This window comes from Mus caroli, unplaced genomic scaffold (genome assembly GCF_978045245.1).
Source record: "Mus caroli unplaced genomic scaffold, Mus_caroli_1 scaffold_5, whole genome shotgun sequence".
In the NCBI taxonomy this organism is placed as follows: domain Eukaryota; kingdom Metazoa; phylum Chordata; class Mammalia; order Rodentia; family Muridae; genus Mus; species Mus caroli.
Window position 1 is genome coordinate 7611977 of NW_028227260.1, and position 25138 is coordinate 7637114.

Genomic DNA, 25138 nt, shown 5'->3' on the forward strand with positions numbered 1-25138 from the left:
TTTTTTTTTTTCCCTACTGGTAACTGGGTAGTAAAGATACCACAAGTTGAGGTCATGGCTGACAAGAGATGCCAGCAAGGAACATATTGGTAATAGAAGCTGTGAACTGTTCTCAGGGCAGGAAATCTGATGTTTGGAAAAGGAAAGAGTATTCACAACACGAGCAATCTCTCTGAACCCTGAAAAATCACTCCACTAACTCTACACATCTAACACTGATCCTATAATACACACAAGTCCCAAAAGGTTGTCATTAACAACAGTGTTTAAAAAAAATAAAACTGAAACACAGGGTGGGAACACAGTTTGGATGATCATCAAGCCAGCAAATGAAAGCAGGATGATGTTCCTCTGGTCCTACTTTGACATGGTCCTGTCATAGACCTACACAGGGGCCAGGCCTTCAAGAACTCCTGCCTCAGTACTCCCTATTGGGGGTTGGGGGGTGCTCTTTCTGCATCTAGAAGCTAGTCAGGTTTAGGCCTGCTTAGAGTCACCAGGTTACCATCTGCGAGTTGTGAGCTGCAGACAAAAGTAAAGACAGTTTGTTGTTTAGTCTTTATTTACTCTTAGAGGGATCAGTGGACTCAGATACAACATAGACCGATTAAGTTGGGCTCCTGAGGTATGGTCAGAACAAAATGATAACATGTGACCAGGAACCCAGCACATGTTCAGTAAGTTGGAGAGTGAGCACATCTGTGACTTCTCCTTGGGCAAGGATCACATCTGTAAGTCCTCCCTCACACCTTCCCACCTGCTTCCCCAGATATTCCCATGGTTCTGTTTGTCACTTCATTCAGGCCACAGTTCAAAGATCACAGACTGAAGGAAATCCTATCTCAGGCTACTCTATCCTATGCCAGATTGTTTCTTCTTCCCAGCTTTTTCACTACAGGATGCTGTCTGATAAAATTATTCATTTTATTGGCTACCTAAAAGAATATAAGATCCACGGAAGCTGGGACTTTGAAACATTTTATTAGTGTAAACAATGGATTCTATTGTGTACAGTCTACAGTCTCATCAACAGCGAATACGTGTTCCATTTCCCCACGTATCTTCACCAACATTTGTGGTTGTTTGTGGCTTTGGAGAGAGCCATAAATCTCAACCTAAGTGTGACTTGCATTTCCAGGATGGCTAAGGAGAGTCAACATCCTTTGCCTATACTTATTGGCCATTTGTACTTCTTTTGAAAACTTTCTGCTCATTTATTGCTCAGGTGAATTTTTTTGGTATCCATTTCCTGAATTCTTTATATGTTCTACATATTAATCCCTTTGACAAGGAGATTCATTTGAGGAAAAATAATTAGTGAACTTTTAATTTCCATTCTGTAGCCTGTCTCTTCACTCTGTTATTTCTTTGCCACACAGAAGCGTCTTAATTAGATGCAATCCCATTTGTCAATCCTTGCTGTTGTTTCCTGAGTCACTGGGGTTGTATTCAGAAAGTCATTGTGTATGACTACATCTTGAAGCACTTTCAACAAAGACATTTTTTAAAAACTCAACTGTACCCTAAATACAGCTGTCATTGATGATGTATTGAATACATTAATCAATCTTATATTTCATAATCTTTATGCATTTACTAAACATTTAGCCCTGGGTATATACCATAATCTACATGTGATTATTGTGGCTCACTGTCATTAAGGTTACAGCATAGCAACAGCAGAGCAAGAAATTAAATCAACATTTTTCTGTCTCTCAGAATGAAACTATTTTTCCTAGCCCATGTTGCCTCATGAATGCTGACACCATCATGGAGGTTTTATGAGCACAGTGGTTGCCTCTGAGGAGAGATATGACAGGAGATGAAACAGCAGTCAGAATTAGGTAGGGGTTTCATGAAAGAAACAAGAGGACTTTGCCAATTCAGGTGAATCAGCCATTTCCAGTAAAGATAAAATCCCAGGGCTGTATACAAAACTGAAAATAATCCTTGTGATTCCTGAAGGGATGGGATCAATTAAAAGACCCAAAGCTACAATACCCTAAGATGAGGTGACTGGTCCTTCGTTATGGACATTCAAGAGCTTTACTTAATAACATCTAGCTACAAAGAAAAAAAGAAAATCGCTTACTTTCCTCATGTCTTTCAAATCTACCCATTTCCCTTGCACCCTGAGTAAAATTTCTGACATGCATGTCAAGATTCTGTAACAATCATAGTCATAAACCTAACTACTCAGGCAAGCTGAATAACAGACTCCCTCACTACCTTCCACTTGTCCCTAGGTCTCCTGAGGAAGAAATATCCCTTCCTCTTCAAACCCAAAAGCGCAATCTTAGGATGGCTCTCTTCAAACAAAACTTCTGACTCCCTGTGTAACTCCCAGCTACCTTCTTAACTGCCATGACCTACCTCCAATAGAAAGATGTGGTGAAGGGCCTCACTTCTATTGTCAAGTATATGACTTACCGACGTCTATGACTACTCACATTTCCAGCACACAATAGTATTCTATGCCCATACAGTGGAAAAGTCAGTAACTACAACTTGGAGCTTAAGAGAGCCCCCTGCCAACTCAAAGGATGTGTGTCATGCTTCTAGTTCTCAAGCGGGGGATCTTGCCCCCTTTGGGGTCAAATTACCCTTTCACAAGAGTGACATAAGAGTCATGGATCAGATATCCTGTATATCAGATATTTAACATTAGGATTCATAACATTTTCAATAGCAAAATTACAGTTATGAAGTAGTAACCTAAATAATTTTATGGCTGTGGGTTGCCACAACATGTAGAACTATATAAAGGGTTGCAGCATTATAAAGGCTGAGAACCACTGGACTACAGTCAGGCCTGACTAAACTAGATGCAGGCTTTGCTAAGAGGTACATTGGTAAATAAGTAAGCCTTTTTGGCACAAGAGCGGTGCCTGTTCTTAAGGACCTAGTGTCATGAGACAAGGTGTTATCTGGTGAGGAAGGGGCCAGCTCTGTTGTGAACAAGAGGGGAGTTATCCCTCTTGGTTCTGACTATAGTTGAAAGCTATCATGGGAGGTACCTACAAATGAAGTGTCTGAATTTCTTTTTTATACACACTATCCTCAGCAGGTTTGAGGTTCACCCTCTTGGAGTGAAACATGTGTTCTTGGCTGTTGAGCTGTCTCTCCAGCCAGAAATAGTGTTTTAATAAGTTCTCATTATTACATCTCCCCATCTCCATATTTTCTACCTTAACATTCTAGGAAAATAGTCTGTAACTCATAAATTATTTATTATTATAATACAGTATGCATGGGATGGACAGAAAAATTCACTGAGAAATGTATCTGTTTCCTATGTGCCTGCCCTATGTTTGGTGTCATAGACCAGATTTTATTTCTAAAGCTGTTCTGGGCAACATTGGATCAGATAGACCAAGATGATCTCCTTTATGGTTTCAGGAAGCAACATAAATAAGCTTAATTCATTAGATACCACTAACTTGATCCATTCCCTCACAATACTGGAAGGTTGGAGAAACAAGAACATTACTTTGCACTTTCAGGTAGGAAAATGTGGGTCTCTGGGCCCAAACAGCATCAATTCCTGCAGTAAGTTTAACAGCAGCTCTTGACTGCTACCCACCAGATGGCAGTAGTGCTCAGAGCCTTGAGCAAAAGTTACTTAACATTTTGGAAGGACCCAGGCGACAGTTACCCTCAACTGAGAACCACTGACATAGAGAATACTCTACCAAAAGCTAAACTTCTGGGCTTAAGATGATTCTACTTTAGGCACAATTGTGTCAACCTGGGGGTTTCTGGATATAGCCGTTCCCATGAGTTCACAACTAGAGATCAATCTGGCTTGTCTTCCATGCCTTCCCTAGTAAAGACTCAAGCTTTAGATTAGATTCCATCACATGACTAAGGCCTCATTCCACCCTTACATATACAGTTTCTAAATCTGGTTGGAGTACTTGCTGTTTCTACTATATACTTTCTACCTTTACCCACACTATTTATAGAATCAATTTTATTCTTAAGGCTCTACTAAATCATCAAGTTTTTGTTTGGTTGGTTTGATTTTTGTAGCTTGAGGACAACTTATTATAGTCTACAAGAAAGATACCCCAGGGCAAGCAAGCTATAAATCATGGCAGCTGCCCCAAGGAGAAGAAAAGGGAAGAGGAGGAAAAGTAAAATCAAATAAAAAGCCATGCTCCTTGAGTTAAGCCAGCATAGAGGTTAGCCATGCAACAGTAGGCAGCCACATGGTGAGGAGGGGGTTGGCTTTAGAGGAAGAATAAGGGAGTCTAAAGTGTTAGGAAATGCATGCTTAGGAAAGAAATACAATGAAGCAAAGGGAAGGTACACTTTTCTGAGTAATTCAGAAAAGAGGGCAGGCTTACAACGCAAAGAAGCTAGCTATGCTCTGTAAGAGACTCCATTTGGCGCTGAAACTCTGGGAGGAAAAAAAACTACAGCATCTCATTAAACAGATAATTATCCCACCTCTCTAATATGGCTAAAGATGGACTGGCCTTCCTAAGGGCAGTGCTGCATTTCAGAGAAGTAGGTCCTTAGCCAGTTCATTGACTTTGCTCAGCTGGGACCTGACTAGTTAGCTCTCCACTTAAGGAAAAGGTTCTATTTTCTTTTCTTTTCTTTTTTCTTTTCTTTTTTTTTTGTAGAACATGATTTTAATATTTTCAACTGTTAATATTCAACAAATAGATTAATTATTTTAAGACATCTTGGCCATATATTTTTTCTCCATTTTTTTAACTGCTTATATCCCAACATTGTTCCCTCTGAAGTGGTAATTCTAACATCATTTAGGAGCTAGAATGAAATCGGGGTACAGATGTAAGTCATTTTCCCCATGAAAATCTGGAGGTTCTGTTCCAAAGCAGCCACCAGAGGGGATCAGTGTCTGGAATGGAGTTCTGGTCCCCACCCACAAGTATAGCTATAACCTCTGGGTAGGGGAAAAACTTGGGCTCCCTTCTGGTATTTCTGGCCAGAGAACCAAGAACATTTCTAAAACTGCTGCTTTGGGGTCCCTGCCATGTCCAGTTTCTCCAACCTGTTCTCATCATTGCCCTGCAGCCGAGGACACCCTTCCTGAAAGACTAAGGTTTAACTGAAACCTCTCACACATTTCTGATAGCACTGACAGTTTCTTCCTCACTTGGACAATAAAGCTTCTTCAAATGGACCTCTCTCATTCCTCCTTAGCCATTTCCTACATTCTGTGTAAACCCAAAGACCTCCACCCCCACATCCAAACTCATGTATATACACACACACACATACATACACAATTAAGTTATGCTTTTACTTTGGCCTTCTTTTCTATTGGTGGGATGCTATGATGGTACCCACGTAACACAGTTCTTAGAGAAACCTGCCCAGTGCAGAGGGCCAACCTCCTGATTGCACACTGCCAGATATTAGTAACTTACCTGATGAACTAGAGTTAGGACACAAACTAGCCACATTTTATCTGGAGAGAGGAGAACCAAGTCACTCATTAAGATTCTTCGGAAGTAAAGTTGCCAGTTTCTTACATGTTCGCCAGAGATGATCTCTAGGTCTATGCAAGAACCCCATCTAACTGTTCTGATGTGTGCCTTTTCTCTGTCAGCACCATCCGCTTTGGGTACAATACTTTGATGTTCTTAGTATGTTGGTACCAAGGGACATCTTAGAGTGGGAATTAATTTTGCTACATTCCTATAACCCTTTAGCTTCATCACAAACAATACCAAGTCAACATATGTTAAAATCTACATGCTTGCCTGTGATGGCAACCTCAGGACAAATCCTGAGCTCCTGCCCGCCTCCATTTAAATAACTAACCAAAGGTATATATGCCACTTTGGTCTTTTCTTTTACTAATGCATTATCTCTATATAATTTTTCTTCTTCCTTTTCAATATCTACAATTCTTATTAGTAGCCTTAAAGGTCCCAGACTGTATTAGGTCATCATAGTTCTTACAGGCAGTCTTCCTGCCCCCATTTCTATATGAATACAGCTGAGAAGCACCATAAAATAATCATTGAACAATGGACAGTCTCTGTGATATTGAAGAAGTTATAATTTCATAGTTTTCCCAAATATTTATCTTTGGCTTCTTGAGACGCACTTTCTTTTTTCTTTTCTTTCTTTTTTTTTGTGTGTGTATTTTGAGGATTCTTAATGTATATTGACATTTTGAGACGTACTTTCATATGCCAGGCTGGCCTCTAACGTTCTACTGTAGCTTAAGGATGGCTTTGAATATCTATCACCTGCCACCTCCTCCTCCTCCCAAGTGCTGGAATTTCAGGTGTGTGACACCACGCCTGGCTCAAAATGTTTTCTTTCCTTGCCAACTTTGGTGTTGAATTTAATCAAATTTTTCTTTCCAACCGGGATACAGCCATCTTGGAATGGTTTATGTTAGAAAATGGTTCGCAGCACACTTTAAGAAACAAGCTGTGTGGAGACAGGAGGGTTGAAGTCAGTAGTAAGTTTGTTAAGTGTGAATCACTAGGGCCTTTCCCTTCCTCTCCAGGATATTGTTCAGACATCGCCTGCAAATGCTGCTGGCTACCAACCAGGAATTATGAGCATTGCTTTTCTGATGGGCACACCCTTGGAAACAGGGTGGTTTTGTTCTAACAAAAACCAAGGAACCTGCTGAGGCTTGTCATGAAACTGTAAGCTATACTTCTCTGTTTAACTAATAACGACATGCACAGCATCCTAATATGTCCCTGTGAAACAGATCTGGTGGTTTACTCCTAACTTGTTTTTTTTTTTTTAATTATGGCTCCAAAAATCTTAGATAGATAGATAGATAGATAGATAGATAGATAGATAGATACATAGATAGATACATAGAGAGATAGAGAGATAGAGAGATAGAGAGATAGAGAGATAGAGAGATAGAGAGATAGATAGATAGATAGATAGATAGATAGATAGATAGATATGTAGATAGATGATAGATAGATAGATAGATAGATAGATAGATAGATAGATAGATAGATATTCATATTGGTTCTGTTCCTTTGGGGAACCCTGATTAATAATACACTTCCTCGTGTGGCTGCTGGGAACCAAATCTGGGTCCTCTGCAAGAGCAGCAAATGCTCACAACTTCCGAGTCATCTCCTCAGCTCCTGTAATATACTTTAAACAAACCTGACGCACTACCTCAGTTTTACAGGTCTGAGGCATACCCAGAAACATAAGGTTTCCAGTCCAAAACCCTGGAATGTCTTGATTCTATCATTTAAAGGTAATTTTGAAATGTACAAAATCCATTTCTCCATGAGACAGTTGAAAAACTCAAGAGTGCACAAACTATCAATACCTCTTCTTTTAAACTAAGTTTGGAAAGGCTTGCCTAATCTTCAATGTTGTTTTGGAAGCTGTAGTGTGTCACAGTATATCCCACTGTATACCGTTTGTCCAGATTTCTTTGCCTACAAATATTCACTGCAATGACTTCTTGGTCTGCCTGGAGTCATACAGCTGCTGGACTCGGCCTCATTTTTTTCAAGGACTGTTAGACTACTGATCATTCAGATGTTCACAGGTCAGAACACTGAGTGTAGACATAATCTCTCCTCTCTGCCACCTGCTGATGCACATGTGACACAGCAGCCACATCTACAAGGATTCTAGAGACAGGAATAAAGTCATTTTTAATTAGCTTCATGAAGAATGTTGAAAAGTTCTAATAGTTACATATTTTTTAAAAAATCATGATACTAGAAAAAAATCAAACAATAACAATTAATATTTCTGGGTGATGATATAATAATAGACCCCAATTATGTTCTTATTTCCAAATCATTTTATTTACTTTTTTTTATTTTATATACTAGTCAGAATTTTCAAACATGACAAGCCTTTGGAGTTTAGATTGAGCTCAAGAGAGAAAGTAGTAAGAGCCTAAGACTGACTTGGCTTTAAATGGAAGGATTCATTTTTTCATTTATAGTTTTTGAAGTTGTATTATTTTTATTTTATATGTATGAATGTTTTGTGTGTTATATACCTGCACTGTGTACATGCCTGATGCCAAATGAGGCCAGAAGAGGAATACTAGACACAACACTGTGTGATGCTCAGGATTGTTTTGAATAGAAAACATCAAAAAGCAGGAAAATATAAGAAACATGCCACTAGGATTATTACAAGAACACTGGTATGCATCATGAGAGCCAAAACAAGGAAGTGATCATCTTATTACACCTCAGCTGGCAAGAAATGAGTCGGGCATCTCTAACATCCTGAAACATCATCAAAGCTCTACAAGCATTGACTTGGCAATTAATGGTGAGTTTTCCAAGCAGAAGAACTCATAAATACAAAATCTACAAATGATAATGATAAAATGTAATTACAGCTATAATCGAAGGGAAAATTCTTAATCAAGAGAAATGGGCCAAACATGGATATTCTATGGCTAAGCTTCTTTACCAAGTTCTTTAAAGCTGAATACCATATGATTTACAAAGCAGTGCCCCCACCAGGGCACTTTACCTAACGGAAACAGAAGTTTAGCAGCCATTGTTTAATACAGTCATTGCCTTCAACAAGAGCCAGAGAAGAGTGGGCTAATCTAAGCTGAAACAATTTATAATCCTCTTGAGTATGTTAAGTCAGGCAATTCCCGACTCTAAGGAAAGAGAGTTGCTCAAGGCTACCATCGAGGTATACATGTATGTTAAACTGAACAAATCTAATGTCATTGGGACCAAATGAAGAATAAGTACCATCCTCTTGGGATTGTTTAAAAAACAATAATACTAATACTAATACTAATACTAATACTAATACTAATACTAATACTAGATACTAGATACTAGATACTAGTATACTAGATACTACTAGATACTAATGTGTAAAAAGAGCTTAAAAGATTTGGAACAGGGCAGCCAGAGTTCTAGACCTCTGGACAAAGGATTGGAATCAAATACAGGTATAAAGAAGGTGAAAGTGTGACTCTCATCATAGGTGTGAAGTAAGACAGACACAGTGCAGCCAAAGTGTTAGCAGAGAGAACTTGAAGGCAAATGTATAAACGAAGGAACACAGATCTAACTAGCCTCATCTTGTTTCTGGAAGTCTCTTGGCTAAATCTTTCCATGGTTAAATACAGTGGTCAAATCTTTCCCTGTCTGTTTTTGCTCCCTTAACTAGAATATATATGGAAGCCAAGCAGGGCTCAAGCCTTGTTCTGTCTTCTAGCAACACTCCATAACATACAGCACACCCCCAACATCTGAAAGATCAGCTTCCACCAACCCTCGTATGTTGTAAGCCCTGGATAAATATTTACTAATTCACCTCTCTCCTGAGTGCTGCAGCTGATAAGGGACAGAGCTAGCTCTTCCACAATCATGACACTGTGCGCAGCTTTCTCAATTGCTGGGGGTGAAGAGGTGGCACCAGTGCCACCATATGTAAAATGAGTGGTGTGGTCAGCTCTACCGAACCCCCACCACCAGGGCCAGCTCCACTGTGCTGCCTGGGTGAAGCTGGGGCCATGCCCTGACCAAGGATGTCCCCTCGTTCTTTAGTGGCAAAAATGAGTCACGGACATCAACACTGATTCCTGCCGCTGTGTAGCAATGAACCTAACCTAGACATGACCCTCAGCAGCAGCTGGGGCTAGGAACTTACTGTGACCCAGGTGGCAGGGCTGGCCACTCTCAATAGGTTCCTCCTCTCTACCCTTGAGTCTCCAGTTCCATTTCTCTCCATAAACCTCAAGCTGTCCCACTTCTCTTTCTCTCCCATCTGCCCACCACATACTTGCAAATTTTTATGATTCCAGCTGCAGGCTGGGCTGGAGGTTAGTGAGCCCCTGGGTGACATCGTCTTAGCAAATGGGTATCTACACCCCACCTGTGCCGTGAACCTGAAGGCAGGTCTGTGGGTAGCATGGTGGTCCACAGGTCTCTATCTGTCTTCCTCCTCCCATACTGCACTGTGTGGTAGTAAGCCAGGCTTTGCGTGTCTATGCCCCTGCCTCTGTGCCTTGGGGGAGAGGGCAGGTCTGTGGACATCCTTCTCTAGCACCATGTGGCATGGTAGAACACAGGTATCTGTCTGTCTTCTTTTTCCTGTGCTATGCTGTCTGTATTTGATTTGATTTTTATATGTCTTAAGCATAAAACAGCTTTGGCCACCAAGACAGGCATCAAGCTAGGACAAACAGAGGACTGTCATCTGCTCTGCTCCTGACTGAGAACACTGCCACCAACAAGGTGTCTTTTTCCCCATTGCCAGGGGAGCCAATTATATAATAAGCCAATTCTTGCTCTTTTTGAACTGCTGAGATAGAAATGTCAGCAGGACACAAATTAAATAATATTAAAATAGTTAATATTTAAATTTGAGTGTATTTCATATAAAAATAACTATAGCAACTATATAGCAGCCTATGGCAAGAATCTTCTAAATTAATTTTTGCCTACATTCACTGATTCTGATTGAATTTTCTATTAGAAATAAAAATCAAATTTTCAGACACACTTTTGTAGTCAAATCTTTGTACTTACTGTTTCAAATCCTCGGTGTGGATGATCAGGAAATCCTCCTGGCCTTCCTCCTTTAAATTCATCAAACAGTAAAAATGGATCCAGATTTTTCAACTGGAATAATAAAATTTGGCATGTCAGACATGGATTTTAAGTCATACTATGGGGGCTACATTCATAGACATATCTAACAAAACTCACTGAAGATTATGCAACCAGTAAGTAACCTTCTAAACTGCAAATTATATTCAGGAAGAAAGTATACCTGCACATAACAATTCATCAATTACATTAGAATTGACATTGTAGGAGGAGAGTAAAGAGTGAACAAACACCTCGTGATTGTCAACAATATAGTCAGGTAAGTCATTATCAACCTGCAACAGATTTTTAACATCACGGGGTAGGTGTTTATAAAATCAATAACTAAGCTGTGGTTATGAGTGTTTTCAAGGAAAACAACTTCACACATATGAGAACAGGTGACATCAGGAAAGCCTTTGAAAATTTGATTTTTTACTTCTAATAGAAATTTACAACCAGGGAAGTGGCTATTGAGCTGAGTCTTGAAGTCATGTTGGAGCTAATCAAATGGAAAGGAAAAAAGGACGATGGTCCAGAAAGAAGCGTGTAAGAGAGATTGGTATGCTCAGCAAAGTCTCTGCCCATCACTCATCAGAATTCCATGGGCATATAAAATTACCAGTTCCTCAATATTCTTGTACAGAAACAGGTTTTCTTCATAATTTTATGAAGGGCTTTATTCTAATAAATATTTTATTACTATAATTTAAATAAATAATGTTATTTATGAGCTTAAATAAGCCCTTAGTTTCTTCTATCAACAATAAATTACTCATATGATTGTGCACATATATGTCAATTCTTACTCTTTATTAATGGCTCAAATCGAAATTTCTGCAATGGAATAGTCTATAAATACCCATACATTATTACTAAATTGTTATTGGTCTGGATTTAAATATAATCAATCTGGTTTGGTGATTACTAAATGATCAGCTGAACTTCCAAGACTTTCTGGCTCTTGAAACTCCTCTCTTGGCTTCTCACTCACCTCTGACCCTTTCCTGCCGTTTTGCTCTATCTTAGGTATTCTCTGAGGCAGCATCTTTGACACCAACTTGGCTCTCTCATTAAAAGTTTGTGTAATTAGCAAAAAAAAAAAAGATAAAAATCAAACAAAAAGTAAATACTTAAATTAAGTCTATACTTCATTTAAAAACATGTTATCTTTAAGTCTTTAAATGTCCTTCAATAAGGAATTATAATTTTCTTCATAAAGGTTTTGTATTTTTTAATTTGTCTGGGTATCATACTCAAATAGTATCATAAACTGCATTTAAAATTACATTTTGAATAGTTTGCTATTGGGAATTATAAATATATGACTTTTGAACATTGCTAAGTTCTTATTAATTTTATTAATTGCCCTGGAGGTTCTTTTGAGTTTTATTTCCTAAGATGGTCATGGCACCAGTGTATCTATCAATAAGCTTTCCTCCAGTAGTTCATACAAATAGTTTTTGCTTGACTTAAAACCAAAAGTTGCAATTTCTCTAGGTTTTGCTGAGTCCAGCTGGCCTCTGCATCTTCTCTTTCTGGGGTTCATGTTAAAACAGCACATACATGGTCTGGCCAAACAAAGAGAAGGACACTTACCCTGGGACTCATGAGTCACACACCTAAAGATGGGTGGAAACATACAATCCTATTGCAGGAAGGGGACAAATATTTGAGAGCAAGAGTTCAACCAACACCCATGAGCAAATAGCTTAGCTTTTTCTCATTTTCAAACCTTGTACTTTCTATTTCCTTTTCCCCACAATGCTGGGGGTGGGTGGGAGATGGAAGCTGGAGTCTCACGCACACTACACAAGCACTACACCACCAAGATTAAGTCACCATCCCTAACTTACCCCTCTTTTTGCTTCTTGCCTTTCTTTTGCAAGCTAGCACCTCTTTGAGTAAAAAACGATGGTAAGAAACCGGGCAGTGATGGCACATGCCTTTAATCCCAGAACTTGGGAGGCAGAGGCAGGCAGATTTCTGAGTTCAAGGCCAGCCTGGTCTACAGAGTGAGTTCCAGGACAACCAGGGCTACACAGAGAAACCCTGTCTCGAAAAACAAAAAACAAAAACAAACAAACAAACAAACAAAACGATGGTAAAAGGTGTGTGTCGTTGTCACGTCCCTGATTTTATACAGCTGGCTGTTTATAAAGTTTTATAATTGCAGATTTCTATTTTTCTGTAGACTCCTATCATAGGGTTAAAGAGCTGCCTTTCCATTTCTACGTTTATCAGTGGATTTTGAATTTTCTTTTTTTTTTTTTTTTTTTTTTAAAAGATTTATTTATTTATTTATTTTATGTATAGGCGTACACTGTAGCTGTCTTCAGACACACCAGAAGAGGGCATTGGATCCCATTACAGATGGTTGTGAGCCACCATGTGGTTGCTGGGAATTGAACTCAGGACCTCTGGAAGAGCAGTCAGTGCTCTTAACCACTGAGCCATCTCTCCAGCCCCGGATTTTGAATTTTCTTGCTGTCACCTATCTATCAACTAAGCTAACTATGTGTCTTTTTCTTCTTTGTCTTTTAATATGGATGAAGATGATATGTCTCAATTGCTTCTTTGTGACAAGGAGATTCATATGGGCAAATAAACTGATCTCAAATAATCTGTGAAGACAAAACATAGTATCTCTCTTCAGTAAACCCCGTTCACTGTCAATCACCCATAGAACATCAGTTATTCACTGCTTTTGCTCTGGAATGGAAATCTCAAAATATGGAGATGGTTTTGGGGTTTGGAGGACTGGGTAATACGTTCAAGTCTAGAAAGCTTTTGAGAGTTATCCAAGAAAAAAGCTACATTACAGTCACTGGAGTGTGAAATTTGGGGGGTTAAAAGGAATGAGGGAGAGGCACAGACAGCACTCCCCCTCCATCATCTTAAACACTAGCTGAACAATCCTGGACGAAACATTGGTAGTAACAAACACACATGATTTCTCAGAAAGAACTGAAGCACACACTGGAAGCTGAAGGAAAGGTGATCCTGGTTACAAGGCAAAAACTGTCAATTCCATGGAGAGCAGAACTGTCAAGTAATGAAATCAGCTAAAGACAAAGTGTTGGAGGTGTGACATGGTTCCCTTTGACCACGTGTGGCAAAATATAAGAAGAGAGAAGTAATATATACACAAAATGGTTGATCAAAAGAAAATTATATTTGAAAGGCTTGGAAAATATGCAGCCCACTTTTAAAGAATGGGGAGGCATGTTATTAAGATTGTGGCCAAATGGCTATTTGATAAAGAGTCATCTACAAAGAATTCGGAAACTATTGCCCAAAACAATAGAAGAAACTGGTACCATGCTTTGTCTTAGTTCACTCAAGGTGCTATCACAACCTATCATAAAGTGAGTACCTTCAAAGTAATTCAAATGTATTTCTTACAGTGCTAGAAACTCAGAAGTTCAAGACTAAGGCAGCAACAGCAGCAATACCTTCTAGCTGTGTCCTTACATGATGGCAGGGTCCAACTAACTCTCTGTGATCACCCTTATTAGGTCATTAATCCCAGATATGCGGATTTCATCCTCATGACATAACTACCTCTTAAAGACACTGCCTGCTAATACTATTAACTTGAAGGTTAGGATCTCAAACTCTGATTTGAGGAAGGACACATACATTTAAACCATGTCAGCATGATGTGTATTAATTGCACACTGGCTCCTTTCAGTCACTAATCTCTGCCATATGAGCACACCCACAAGAAGAAAGTCTGCATAAGAAAAGGCTACAGAACCCAGGTTGCTGATCAAGTGTCAGAGGGATGGACTTACTTCACTGGCCAGAAGCCAAGTGTTGTGAATAAGAGACACACCAATAAAGAAGAGGACACAGCTGTGTTACACTGCTACACTGAAGTGCTACTTGCAGGAGGGCTGAAAATTCATTCTTACTAATCTGCAAGCATTTACCATCGCTTGAGCAGCACGTTCAATAAACATATACCACCTGTCCACAAGGACAGATTTCTTTTTCTTTTTTTTTTTTGGATTCATCCAATTTATTTATTTATTTATTTTTAATTTATTATTTTTAATTAGGTATTTTCTTCATATACATTTCAAATGCTATCCCAAAAGTCCCCCAGAGCCAGTCACCAGCAGCTCTACTGGAGTCACCCACAGAAGTTCGGCCAGGGTTCCCACTCTTGCTGTGTCTGCTCTAACTGCCAGGGTCTGATCCACAAATAGGGGCTGAACATGTGCCGCCAGTGCTTCCGGCAGTACACGAAGGACATAGGCTTCATTAAGTTGGACTAAGCGACCTTGAATGGATTCGACTGACTACGATGTGGAACTGATCATGCTAGTGTTCATGCACAAAGAATAAAAATGTGAAGAACTTAAAAAAAAAAAAAAGAACAGATTTCTATAAGAATGCTGACTTTTCTAAAATGTTTTAACTACATCTCCAATTCAATCATATCTCTTTTCTTGTGTTTCTTTTCCTTTACCTACTTCCAAAACCTTTAGCTGCCAATTTTAACTGGCAGCTTCCAAGACTGTTCTTTCAACATCTTTAGAACTCCAAACAAAACCTGTGGCTACCAGCCCTCTGGCTTGTAGCAACCCCATAATAAAGCTCCAACAGCCCAGCAGGTTTGGGAAGTCGGGAAGTGCTGGAAGTGCCCGAAGCACAGGCCTTGGGAGATAAGACTGATAATGTGCATTTGAAATGACCCTCTATTGAATCCAGAATAACTCTAAGTATGTAGAGTACACCCCACAAACTCTGGGTGGTACTTTTGTTAGATTCTCTAGTCTCTTCCAGCTAGTCATTATGGTTGACTCTGGCTACCACAAGGCAATTCTAGGGTAAAACTTTTAGGGCCATTCCTTATCAAATGAGGCCTGAGAGTTGATATTTGTCCTTTACACATTTTTGTCCTCATCTTCCCTTCAGTGTCAGAGGACAAGTGGTGGTTGCTATTGCCTTAGCAAACAGCTATTTCATAATATGGAATCCTTTGAATGTTCCAATATTATAAGAGGACTATAATTATATAGGTATGTATTATAAATATATTTATTTATAGTTATATATAATTAATTTTATCATCCTCTCTTCTTGTGTCATCTCCCTCCACATCTTTACAGTAATTTGTGAGCTGGCATACAAAATGATGATTTTCACTGTGCTATTTTCATATATCACTATACTGTGTATTTATCCATGCCTCCCTTCTCCTCTTGCTGATTACCTCCTACTGGTGAGGTAGTTCGCCCTTTCTACTTTTGTGTCACATAGATCCCATTACCCTCTCTTGTTTTCTTGTATTTCCAAGAAACAAACTGAAATTCTGATGAGCAAGATGACATGTGGGTTTCTGTTGAAAATACTTTGAGGCAGGATATGGACCAGGACATTCATTGTGCTAATCCCTCTAGCTTTCTTTGTTTCAAAGTATTCTCTTAAATAATTAAACAACCCAAAGACAACCACATTCTTCTGAACAGTATCTGGTGGAACTGGGCAACATAAAAACAAGTGCAGATAAGAGATGGTTTCTCTCCTCCTGGGAGCACAAAGGAACCACCTCCCAAAGGCATGCTGCTCAGTCGTTCAAACTGTGACTGCCTAGCCTGGTCCATGGATAACTGTATTGAAAGATATGAGCCATCCCCAACCTATCTTTTCTTTATTATAAACCATAGAAGGGCTAATTATAAGTTCCTCTTTAACTTCAACATTTGTAATGATAGGAAGAGAAGAAGAAGAAAAAAAAAACTTGTGGCAGCTACTAAAAGGGAACACTTTTGCAGCGTCAATGCAAAAATAGCTTTGTTGTCCAAAGGTTGTATTTCTTCAGAATGTAAGCCTTGGTCAATAGACTCTGAAGAGTAACCTTCTCAATGTAGACCAATGCCTTCATTCTCCGCTCATGGAGTGGGAGGGGGTCTATCTTTTTGTAGAATGTGAAATTATGTTAACATCAATAGTCAAACACTTGACCCGAGGACAAGAGTAATGGCCGGCTTATCCAGGCAAAGCTTTTTCAAATGTTTATGATGGTTGTGAAGAATCTGTAATGACAGAAAGTTCTTGTATCACCATGTTAAGTGAAACTTTTCAGTACACAAAACTGCCTTCTAAATAATCCCCAATGATGTAGAACATTGGTTCTCAACATGTGGGTCACAACCCCCTCTAGCAAACTATCTCTAGCAATGTTTACATCGATTCATAAGAGGAGCAAAAATTAGTTATGAAGTAAGTAGCAACAAAAACAATTTTATCATTAGAGCCGCCACAACATGAGGAACTGGATTGAAGGGTCGCAGCATTAGGAAGGCTGAGGACCACTGGTGTAGATAGAACATAATTGATAGATGGACTGATTTGTCCCAGCTACCCTCAATATGCATGTTTTGTTCTTTTTTTTTTCATTTTGGAAATGATTTAGTCCTCTAGTATTTTTATATTAAATAAAAAGGTTTTTTGGTGATGCATTTAGTAGCATCCAAACAGGTGTCTGTGAGGTCGTAGAGCTCTTTCTAGTTTTTCTGTTCATAATGACATCTAATAGAGCATAGCTCCACTTCCATCTGGCCCTATGCATTTAGCCATTAAGATAAACTTATTTGTGTCTTTCCTTTGAAAAATAGTGCATTTTAAATTTCAGGAGCTATCTGTGAGAAAGTTAATGTTGTAAAGAGAAAGTACCAGGCAGAAGAAAGAAGACTGACGGGTCTAAAGGGGGGAGAAGTGTTTGCTGCCTACCTCAACGGCCAATCAATGCCAGGCACAGAGAGACAAATACTGCACACCCTCACTCGGGTGTGGAATCTAAACAAACAGAAACACAATGGTGACTTCCAGAGTCTGCAATGGGATGACGGAAAAATATTGGTCAGACAGGAAGAATAAGTTCAAGAAATCAATAGCACTTGATAACTATAAAGTGATGATGTATTATATAGTTGAAATGTGCTAAGAATAGCTTTTAAAAATAATTATGTGAAATAATATAAGCTAGTTTTGACCATTCCTTGCCGTATACAAATATAAAACAACAGCTGGGTGTGGTGGCACACGCCTTTAATCCCAGAATTTGGAAGCAGAGGTATCTGTGAGTTTGAGCCAGCCTGGTCTACAAGTGAGTACAGGACAGCCAGGGCTCTGTTAAACACTGAAACTCTGTCTCAAAAAAAAAAAAAAAAAAAAAAAAAAACCACATACACACACACTTGCACACTCGCACACATGCATACAAACACACACATACACATTTTTTGTTAAATTTTTAAAATTTAAGACATCAAACCCATCAACAGTGTAGGATAGCACTCACTGAAGAAAGCAATGACTTTTCAAACCCTACAAACAAAGGTGAGCCCGAAAATCCCAGCTGTTCAGGAGGCTGAAGCAGGAGGATTTCATGTATAAGGCCAGCCTAGGCAACTTAATGAGACTCTGGTCTCAAAGATAGATAGATAGATAGATAGATAGATAGATAGATAGATAGATAGATAGATAGATAGATGAATAAATACATACATACATACATACATACATACATAAATGCAACTCCAAAAAAGAGGGCTGTGGCTGGAACTCAGTGATAGAGTGCTTGCCTAGCATGTACAAGGGCCTCCCTGTGTGCAATCCCCAGTACTACAGAATGAAGCAAAACAAACAAAACTTAATGTACAATACAAGTCCGTGAATGCTTTCAAATACACTTTTGAGTCAAAATGCAGACACAGTAACTTCTATGCAACGATAGAGATAAAGCTTAGCAATGAGGCAGTAGGAAATTTCTGGAGTAGAGTGTAAAAGCTACAAATCAGCCCTATTTCCCAAAATGCAACCTGTCCCTACAATGCATCTCTTCTCTTATTCGCAACAGTTAATGTAGCATGGCACTATGGCCTTTGGCTGGGACCACTATTCCATACCTTTCTGTGCAACTAAGATCCGTCCGTAAATTTCATGTATTCCCTAGTATTCCAATAAAGACCTTCTCTAATGTTGGAAAACATCTAGAGCTATAGTCTCTGAGTTCCCTATGCCCTCCCCCCACATACACACATGGAGGTGAATAGAGCTGGGTCTCAGTGCACAAATACAAATCCTTTATTCTGTGTGATTAGTCAGAGAGCTGACCCATGCACAGCCAATCAGGTTGCCTTTCTTAGGAATCTGAAGCTGAGATGCAGTTACCCATGCACTGAAGCATGAGCATGTAAGCAAGGATGGAGAGGATATACACTGGGCACATCTGAGGATATGCATGCTGTGGCTGACAGCCAGCATGCTTCTCAGCTCAAGCCAGTACATGGATATGCACAGAAGACCAGTCACATCTCCCAGAGCTGCATCTGCTACCCAGAACCTAATTATCCACATACTAGAAACCTCCTTTAGGCTGGTGTTGATCCACACGGAGCCCCAGTTGTGGAGTTCCATGTTTCTCCCACTGGAATAACACAGGGAAGCTTGAGACCAGCTTGGCCTTCTCTCTCCAAATCCCCATTCAAAATCCCACTAGTTGCTTTAGAAAGGAAAGCTCAAAGGGGGGTGCATTCATCCACCCTGCGTACCTCTGGTCTGCCAATGCTTCTGCGCACACGTGCTCCTACCCCCTCTGACTGCTCCCGGCTGAGCACTGAGAGAGTAACCTTTTTAGAGGATGCCATTTTGAAGTTTATAAAGAAAGTTCTGATGTTGAGCTGTAGAGGATGGAGAAAAAGAAGAAAGACAATAAACAACAAAAGAAATCACAATGGAGGAAACATCTACAGATTATAAACTAACGATATTAACATTAGACTTGCCCCAAATCTTTATAGTGGCAATTTACTGAATACTGACTATGAACAGGGCCTAGATTAAGTGATTTTTGGAAACACAGTGATGGTGAGCATGTATTAGTATTTACGAGGTACCTAGAACCCCATTATTAGCAGTTACCTCTTGGAATCCTGCAGTCATCTTGTCCAAAGGTTAGCAGTAGTAACTCTTTGGAAGAACTGCAGGAATATCTAAAGAACATTTTCTATGTTTCCCTTCAGTGGCAGGCATACTTGACCTCCTCACACCGTGCACACACCCTTCAGTGGCTACCCCACGACATGCGGTGGAAGATGGAAGTGGGAGCTCTTTTGGTGATACTGAAAGCAAATGGAAAACACTAGGGGTATGTGACTCTCACCAGAATATGATGATGCTGGCATGGAAGGAAATCTGCAAGGGCCACTGAATTCAAATACCCATCTATCTCTAAAGTCTGTGGCCACTTTTAAAAATTCGTCTCTTAATAATATTAAGCATGTTTACAATGAGTTTTTTTTTTTAATCATAGCAACCCTTCGTTCCCCTTCCAACTCCTTTCAGACCCCTGCTCCACATCTCACTCCCAACGTAATCTTGTATTTTCCATAGCCTACTGAGGCTAAGTGGTGCACATTCTTATACGAATGGGTGTTGGGTCATCTACTGAAGCATAGGCATCCTAATAGGGGTCAGTTCCTTAAAGAGAACTGACACTTCCTACTCCAGCAGCCTCCAACTGCCCAATTTCCTCAGTTAGGGGTGGTACTTCATGGAACCTTCTCCCATCTGTGTTGGTACTCTTACTGGATGACTTAATTTTATGTAGGTCTTGTGCAGATAACTTTTTAGGCAAGAAATCTTTGAACTTCTTAATAAAGTCCTCTAAAGCACAGACAAACCATTTATGAAGTACCCCAGGCAATGGAACCGATGGTTCAGGAGCAACACATATACTACATTTATTATTCAAAAGTGTTCCATTATTGATTGAAGTCTAAGTCCTAACCAAGGAAATATCACACAACAAATACAATCACCCCACACACACACACACACACACACACACACACACACACTTCTAACTTCAGGTGTTTGCAGACAAGTAATTCCAAACCCCAGATCTGATCACCATATGAACTCTAACCAATCCTTCAAAGATTCCTTAAACTAAGAGATGCACTTTAATAACATGCAGATTCTGGAACTGGACACCTTAGATTTACATCTCAGTTTTGTCACATTCCAGGCTTCTTTCATTTGGGATGCTGTGTGTCTCAGCTTGTCCATCTATACAATGGGATTAAGAAGTATCTGCCTCAAAGGATGTAAATAGGGCTATAAGAAAGTGAGCTGCTGTTCTTTATAGGGACTCAACATAGAAGCATCCTCCAGTTTGTGAAGGCAGATCCTAAAACGGATCCTCTCTAGCAGACAAACAACATGCATCTATTGGGCCATGAAATGTGGGACACAGAAATGAACTTCTGGGTCCATCCCCGTAATCATCCACACATAAGTAAGTAGTTTTGCCTCCACCTAATTTTTCTGGCTTCTTCCAGACTCCCACATTTAGGCCCTATACACAGGAACAAGGATGAAGCAGTTAGCTAATTGCAGTGTGTTGCCAGGAGAAAAACCAAGCTATCTTTTCAAATTATGATGGCTATTTAAGCATTTCCCTCCCTCAGCTCCCCTCCGAGCCCCAGTAGTGAGCTGGGAAAGACAGCATCATGAAAACTGGTCCGGGCATTCCTCCCACCCCCAACACACACACACACACACACACACACACACACACACACACACACACACCACTCTCGCTGGGGCTGAGATCCCCAGGCCACTCACTGGGCAGTAGCGCAGGCCCAGGAGGGAGGCCACAGCCGGAGGTGCCTAGACTCCACAGCGGCAGGGACACAGCAAAGGGAAGACAGGTTTGCCGGGCGCCTGCTGTCAGTCAGCGTGACTCAGCGCTTTGTTGCGGGCCTCCAGAAGGCGGTAGTCTCTAGGTCTCAGGGGCCTTGGACCGGGTGACACACCCTTTATTTACCCTGGGTTTGGATTCTCTGACTCCGCCCCATGGCTCTCTGGATCTGCCTTTTGAAAGTCGGTCCAAAGAGTGATGCGCACCCCGGCCTCTTGGGGGCGCGCTGCCCGCCTCCCAGGAATGTGTGGGACACTCAAGTGCTCTGCAGCTCCTTAGAATCTCTTGGAAAACCTGTCCTCGCTCAAGTCATCTTGTCACCCAACGCTTCGTATGAGCAAGAATGTTTTCTAACCACTTGTCCCATTTGGGGGAGTGACTCAGCCTCTCTGTGCATTACCCCCAGTGAAATGAGCGCGGTGAAGCTGACAGGACCAAGATTGTAAGGTTGTAATGAGAATGAAATGAGCATGTCTCCGCATAGGTACTACACAGTTGTCTCTCATAAATAAATATGCTTCTTGCTGTTTGCCAATGAGAATGGGGCAGAGGCAGAGCAGGCGTAAGAACCAAAGAATCTTTGTTCCTGCTGAAAGAGAAAGCACACTCTAATAGGGAATCATATAAGGGCTTGAGTTTTGTTGGGCTTCAGGAGCAGGCCTTGGAGAGTTAGCCTCAGGAGGTGAGGGTTTGTCCACAGCCAGGAAGCAATCTAGTTTTCCTAGGACTTTTAATCAGAAGACAGGCTATCATACGTAATGTTCTTTAGATACCCGGAAGTTTATTGTCTTTTCTTGGAAAAAGAGTGAAAGTGATGCCTCTTTAAAAAAAAAAAAAAAAAAGGAGCCTGGGAAACTGATAAACAGTAAATGTCTTTTTACTTTCCAGCTATGTGGGTCTTCCGTGGAGACTGCTCCCGTTTGCTTTTGTAGCCAGAAACAGCCAGAGACAACGCCTTCTGAGTGTGGTGGCTGCGTTTTAATAAAAATTTGATTTTGGATAATGAAATTAGAATTCATAAGATTATGTTCTGAATTTGTACAATTTTCAGCTGTCATGAAAGTCTTCTTTTGACTTTATACTTCAGCTGGTTTTGGGGGGCAGTCCCCATATCCCCGACTGGTCTTAGCTCCCTCGAGAGCCTAGGATAACCTTGAACTTCTGACTTTCCTTCCCACAGTTCCCAAGTGTTAGGGTTACAGTGTAGCTTTCACCAGCGTGCCCAGTTGTATATGGTGCTGGAGACTGAACCCAGGGCTTTTGTGTATTCTAGGCAAGCAATCTACCAACTGAGCTAGATCCCCAGCCTCTTCAACCTCAAAATGTGAAAAGGCATTCTTACCTTTCAGACTACATGAAAATAGATATGGGGTGTGTATCCACTTGGGTTGCATGCATAGTTTGCAGATTCCTGCTGTAGAAGAATGGGGAAGTGGAAGAACAAAGACTTTTCCCTGGTGCTCAATTGGGCAGAACACACTAAAAATGGGAACAGTAGAGAGGAAAATAGCATGGCCTTTGTACAAGGATGACATGCAAATTCATAAAGTTGTACTCTCCCCTCCCTGCCTCAATTCATGGCCACACATGGGTGTATATAGTCTTTTCTTGAAATGGCTATCTGTCTTCCTTAATGCTGATACCCAAATCTATATTAAAACGTATTCACAATAAATTCTGTTTTTTAACTCTTTTCCCTGAGCTTTTTATATCAGTGGGGTTCAAACTGACTCTGCCTACCTTCAGCGATTCAAGATTCAAGACCAACTGAGATTATGCATGCAAACTTCAAACTGCCATGAACTAATAAGGTATTGTTACTTCCTTCCCATCTGTAATTATTTCTGAAATAGTTTCCACATAAAACAGAAGTATGAACACCCTGACTGGCACATTACAGACCATATAAATAAACTGTCTTGTATTTCCTCAACCAGTCCAACATTCAGCCAGGTGCGGGGCTTGGGCTGAAAGCTTTGCCCTCACACTCTTTCAACACAAAAGCCTGTGGATTCAGAGAGTTCAGCGCATCCAAACCTTCCCATTTTGAAGGCCTCTATCCATCTTCCCCAATCACCACCCACTCCTCCTGCCTTCAGACTCAGCACTGGCCAAACCATTTTTCAAGTGGCAGGCAAATAGAAAGCAAATGCCTGGAGCCCTCAGTAGCTTCTCACTGGCTTGGGAGAAAGTTCTTTGATGTCTTTGAACTGTTCTCAGCCCCAGCCACTTGTGTGGTGGTGCGGAGGGATGAACACACATACACACCTCTCTCTTGTTAATTTCCTGTGCCTGTCTAAAACTTACTTTACTTCACTTTCACTTCACGTTTTGGCTCTTGCTTTCTATGGCATGCTCTCTGGACAAGCTGTGCTAATTGTTTCCTCAAGTCTAGGAGGACATTTGACCTGAAAATCACCTATATATTGTTTTCTAAGGCCATTGTTTATCGACTTTTGGAAGATCCCGTTTTCCTACAATGGGCTGAACAGTAGCTTCTACCTCACAAGTTCATTTTGAACTATGACTCTGACACTCCACTAAAATATGCTGATTACTCCTTTTGCTCTTGGGTCTATGCAGAGCTTGTGGCTGCCATGACCAAGTCATTGTGCCATTTCTGAGGGATCTCTGAAATGACCTGGCAGGCGCCACACGCTGCTACGTGGAAACCAGCTGCTCTTTAACACAAACCACCTTGAAAATGGATCTTTCAGCCCCAGCTGTACCAGTCAAAGCCACATGGATACAACCTGAACACCCAACACTGTTCCTTCCAAATTCCTGATCCACAAAATTCTAAGTAAAATCCAGTGTCTTTAAGCTTTTAGTTTATTTTTAAAAATAGGAAACGGAATAACAGTTTTCACGTCATAGGAGAAAAGAGGTAGATTTTCAAAATGTTCCAGGCTAGTGACTAACTTTGCAGAAAGTACCTATGTCCATTTAATTAATTGCCAAGACAACCAACCAGCCATTAATCGAAACATACCATTATTACACTGGGATCTAGATGATAATGGTTACATCCTCCAAAGTGCAGATGTGCCGGTGAAAAGGCTCCTCTGTTACAAATAGCATTAATGATAAAAGAACTTCAGAAAAATGGCAATGTTCTTAGTGATATTTCAGCGAACACCTTTTTGGATATTTCTCTGGAATTCTAAATGTGCTCCACCTCTGCATTCAGAGAAGGCGATGACAGGTCTTGAAGTATAAGACAAGAGCAAGGGCATGTGTAGTTATGGTGGAGCAGAGGAATTCTCTTGTAGGCCTTTCAGAAGAGAGGAAAGGGAGAGACAGAGACACAGAGAATACTTCTGAAAAGCTAAAAGTCTAAAATGGAAATACAGTGGTGGGAGAAGGAAGACTTTTTACAAATGGAGTACAGGTCATAAACTGCTCCACCGTGAAAGAGTCCATCTTAGGAGGGAGAAATGTACCCTGTACATTTGAACTCAGAGCCTTTTCCATTATTTGCAATGAGATGAGGATGTAGGCAGCTGGCTGGATATGTGACCATCAATCACCTTTGGAATCCTGAGTATCACAAAAGAAACCTTTATGCTGACATGGAAAAGAACAAAGTCTTTCTTAAATGACTCCAAATTCCACTACTATAATCTTTAAAGATCCCCATATTGTCAACACATATTTGTCCATAGCCACCCCACTCCTGTGTATGTGTGTATGTGTGTGTGTGTGTGTGTGTGTGTGTGTGTGTGTGTGTGTAGCTAGGCTCTAGCAAGCCTTACCCTTGTCCTATTCTCCTCTGTCTTGCTAAAAGAAAAAAAAGTTAGACTATATTCGTAAAGCTAACCACCAAGGTCTATTTCCTTATTTGGCC

General features: G+C 40.4%; 1 protein-coding gene, 2 non-coding genes and 1 pseudogene across 4 annotated transcripts in view; 2 read left to right on the plus strand and 2 right to left on the minus strand.

The window, feature by feature from the left end:
- The window catches only part of Pir (pirin), a 101613-nt gene extending 80208 nt beyond the window's left edge, over positions 1 to 21405 (minus strand). For both annotated transcript variants that reach the window (XM_029473315.2, XM_021153257.2), the window contains exons 1-3: positions 21216 to 21405; positions 19136 to 19264; positions 10509 to 10601 (exon numbers count right to left, since the gene is read on the minus strand). In XM_029473315.2, the coding sequence (XP_029329175.1) occupies positions 10509 to 10601; positions 19136 to 19231 (189 nt within the window). In that variant the 5' untranslated portion in view covers positions 19232 to 19264; positions 21216 to 21405. The remainder of the gene's footprint in view (positions 1 to 10508; positions 10602 to 19135; positions 19265 to 21215) is intronic.
- On the minus strand, positions 7498 to 7627 carry LOC115030183 (small nucleolar RNA SNORA17). The gene has a single exon (XR_003835803.1). It is a non-coding gene; the product is annotated as a small nucleolar RNA SNORA17 (small nucleolar RNA).
- LOC110287039 (small ribosomal subunit protein uS14 pseudogene) lies at positions 14564 to 14851 on the plus strand (annotated as a pseudogene).
- A 1343-nt stretch (positions 21406 to 22748) lies between the features above and the next one.
- LOC147004470 (U6 spliceosomal RNA) lies at positions 22749 to 22854 on the plus strand. Its single transcript, XR_015047208.1, has one exon. It is a non-coding gene; the product is annotated as a U6 spliceosomal RNA (small nuclear RNA).
- The last annotated feature ends 2284 nt before the right edge of the window (positions 22855 to 25138 follow it).